The sequence below is a fragment of the Octopus bimaculoides genome, chromosome 24, assembly GCF_001194135.2.
Source record: "Octopus bimaculoides isolate UCB-OBI-ISO-001 chromosome 24, ASM119413v2, whole genome shotgun sequence".
NCBI lineage: Eukaryota > Metazoa > Mollusca > Cephalopoda > Octopoda > Octopodidae > Octopus > Octopus bimaculoides.
Genome location: NC_069004.1, coordinates 19,247,317 through 19,251,272, shown reverse-complemented (window position 1 = coordinate 19,251,272; position 3,956 = coordinate 19,247,317). Strand labels below are relative to the sequence as shown.

Below are 3,956 nucleotides of genomic sequence, written 5' to 3'. Positions count from 1 at the left end.
AACCTCTGTATGATTACCAATATTGTATATAAGTGCAGCGTGCACACAAGGGAAGGATCGTACGTTTACATTGGTGCAACGGCGGATTCGTTCAAGAACCGATATCGAAGCCATGTAGCTAGCTTCAGTAAAATCAACAAGAGGGACTCGACATCTGTGGCTGATTTAGACTTATAGAGGATAAGGCTAAATATGATCTCACATGGTCCATAATAAGACATGCACAACCGTACAATGTCCTTTCCAGGAGATGCAGATTGTGCTCTGAGGAATTGCTGTCCACTTTCTGGACCATTAATAGGATTTCTGAAAGGCTGTCAAGATGCTTGCATGCTACTAAATGCACTTTTGCACAATACAGTAGGCATGAATTAGAGTAATCGTTGATTAAATTAATAACCACACTTTACCTAAATGTATGGATGAATAACCGCAACCTCCCCATTCTTAAAAACACAATGCTGCAGTAGTTGCCAACATGAATTGGATACCTCTTGGCCATTGTGTGCCGTTTACAATGAGAAAAATACCAACTGTGGGACGGAAACGCAAAAAATCTACGCTGATCTATACTGGAAATCTTAACCCTGGCATTGATACTTTATACACACTATTAGTTGTGTCATTAGATATTCATACGTACATACAAACATACATACATACGTACATACATGTGTACATACATACATACATACGTGCATACATACGTACATACATACACACATGCAAACATACATACATACGTACATACATACATACGTACATACATACATACATGCGTACATACATACATACATACGTACATACATACATACAAACGCACATATATACATACATACATACATACGTACATACATACATACATACATACGTACGTACGTACATACATACATACATACATACATACGTACGTACATACATACATGCATGTATGCATACATACATACATACATACAAACATACATACAAAAATAATACATACATACATACATACATACAAATATACATACAAACATACATACAAATATACATACAAACATACATACATACATAATACATTGTTGGCACTCCGTCGCTTACAACGTCGAGGGTTCCAGTTGATCCGATCAACGGAACAGCCTGCTCGTGAAATTAACGTGCAAGCGGCTGAGCACTCCACAGACACGTGTACCCTTAACGTAGTTCTCGGGGATATTCAGCGTGACACAGTGTGACAAGGCTGACCCTTTGAATTACAGGCACAACAGAAACAGGAAGTAAAAGTGAGAGAAAGTTGTGGTGAAAGAGTACAGCAGGGTTCGCCACCATCCCCTGCCGGAGCCTCGTGGCACTTTAGGTGTTTTCGCTCAATAAACACTCACAACGCCCGGTCTGGGAATCGAAACCGCGATCCTATGACCGCGAGTCCGTTGTCGTAATCACTAGGCCATTGCGCCTCCACACATAATGTATGTATGTATATACATACATACATACATACATACATACATCTATTAACCACTAACCTTTTCTCTGTTTTCTTCACCTCTTAAACACTGTGTGAGTTCTGCCTCCAAATCAGCGATGTATTTGTTTTTTCCCTCCAAAGTTGATCTCAATGCAGCTATAGATTTCTTGAGGAGGTCATCAGTGTCATCAGGATCACTGTAATGAAATCATAATTTACAAATGAATGGAAGCCTGTGAGAGTAAGCGTCAGAACAGTAAAACCAGCAAATGAGGTTGTTGTTGCTTTGTCTGAGGTCAGGCTTGATCCATCAAACCAATGGTCAAAGTATGATATTCTGTCTTTATTTCCCAATCACATGGTTCTGGGTTCAGTCTCACTGCATGGTATCTTGGGAAAGTGTCTTCTACTTTATCCTCGGGCTGACCAGAGACTTGTGAGTGTATTCGGTAGACGGGAATTGAACGAAGCCTTTTGCGTGTGTGTGTGTGTGTGTGTGTGTGTGTGTGTGTGTGTGTGTGTGTGTGTGTGTGTGTGTTTGTGGTTGTGATCCCGTCCTGCTCAACTGCCGGCAACGGTGTTGCAGTGTTTGCACCCTCACAACTTAGCAGTAAATCAAAAGAGACTGATGAAATAAGCACCGTAAAAGCCTTAAAAAAAATGCACTGCTTGGTGCCTCAGCATGGCCACATTCTAATGACTGAAACAAGTAAAAGATGAAGGAAAAGAGTTAAAAACACATACTGTTATCTTGAAAAGAAAAGGTGGACATACAGGCGTAGGAGTTGCTGTGTGGTAAGAAGCTTGGTAGCGGCGAGCTGGCAGAAGCGTTAGCACCCCGGGCGAAATGCTTAGCAGTGTTTCGTCTGCCGTTACGTTCTGAGTTCAAATTCCGCCGAGGTCGACTTTGCCTTTCATCCTTTCGGGGTCGATAAATTAAGTACCAGTTACGCACTGGGGTCGATGTAATCGACTTAATCCGTTTGTCTGTCCTTGTTTGGCCCCTCTATGTTTAGCCTCCTCGTGGGCAATAAGGAAATAAGAAGCTTGGTAGCGCGCATGATTGAATTGCGATTTCTATGTGGCAAAATGCGGGATCGAATCCAGTGCTGTACAGGGTTGATATAAAAAGTAGCAACTGAGGATGGGGAGATCAGCAGAACTGTTCGAGGATTAGAAGTGCTGCCTTGTGGTGTTGTTGGCTTCAGGTCTTTATGTTTTGACAACACTGGTGCCAAGCAGTACCGCCTTTTCTTTGAATAAACATAAATAGTATGGAAAAGGAAAACTTGCACCCATGGGCAACTATTGACTTCATTCAAAAAATTTTCCCCAGGCTTTCATATGTAACTTTATTTTTTATCTTCTGCTTCTTTCAGTCATTACACTGCGTCCGTGCTAGAGCATCGCCTTGAAGAATTTTAGTCGAACAAATTGACCCCAGTACTTTAAGTTTTTAAAGCCTGGTACTTATTCCATTGGTCTCTTTTGCTGAACCACTAAGTTATGGGGACATAAACACACCAACAGGAGATGGTGGAGGACAAACGCAGACACAAAGACACACACACACACACATAGATATACATATATATGTATACGCACAAACATATACAGTAGGATTCTTTCAGTTTCGGTCTTCCAAATCCACTCACAAAGCTTTGGTCGGCTCGAGGCTATAGTAGAAGACACTTGCCCAAGGTGCCATGTAGTGGGACTGAACCCGGAACCATGTGGTTGGGAAGCAAACTTCTTTCCACACAACCACGCCTGAACCTATGTGCAGCTGAATGTTTAACATTGACTAATGGAAGCCTTATCCTATAATATTTGTACTTACATTAGATCGCTGTCTTGGAATCTAACCAAATCAACAAGTTCGCGAATATCCCTGTCATCTTGTTTCTTCTGTGTTTTAGCTGTCTTAAGCTTAGCTGTGAGATTCTGAACCGATCTTATCAAACGCTGAAATCACATATCAATATTTTAGTTTATTTCACAAAGCATTATTTCATTTATTTTGTCATTTTAACTGCAGCCATGCTGGAGCATTGCCTTATAGGTTTTCTTAATCGAAGAAATCGACTCCAGGATTTATTCTTTGTAAGCCTAATACTTATCCTATCGGTCTCTTTTGCAGAACCGCTAAGTTACGGAGACATTAAACACACTAATATCACTTGTCAAGCGATGGTGGGGTTCAGAGACAAAGTCACACACACATGAATACATACATACATACATACATACATACATACATACACACACATACATACACGCATACATACACACGCACATGACGACCGCTCCATCTTGACAGACGATAGCCATCCCATCAACAATCCACACATATCATCACGCAGTACAATCCCTCCGTTGCTGAGCCCTCAAGTGACTTTGAAGTCCGGCTGCTGAGCGACAAGGTCTACCGCACAGATGACAAATGTTCAAGCCTCTTGATCCTTTCCCGCTGGTATCTGATTCTAAGGAAACGCCTCTGTGAACCAGC

At 41.4% G+C, this 3,956-nt stretch overlaps 1 protein-coding gene across 1 annotated transcript in view; it reads right to left on the bottom strand.

Annotated features, from left to right (window-relative positions):
• Positions 1–3,956, bottom strand: part of LOC106878641 (uncharacterized) — a 23,499-nt gene that overhangs the window by 4,588 nt on the left and 14,955 nt on the right. Inside the window, exons 6-7 of the mRNA XM_014927922.2 lie at positions 3,288–3,412; positions 1,506–1,644 (exon numbers count right to left, since the gene is read on the bottom strand). Coding sequence (XP_014783408.1) covers positions 1,506–1,644; positions 3,288–3,412 — 264 coding nt within the window. The remainder of the gene's footprint in view (positions 1–1,505; positions 1,645–3,287; positions 3,413–3,956) is intronic.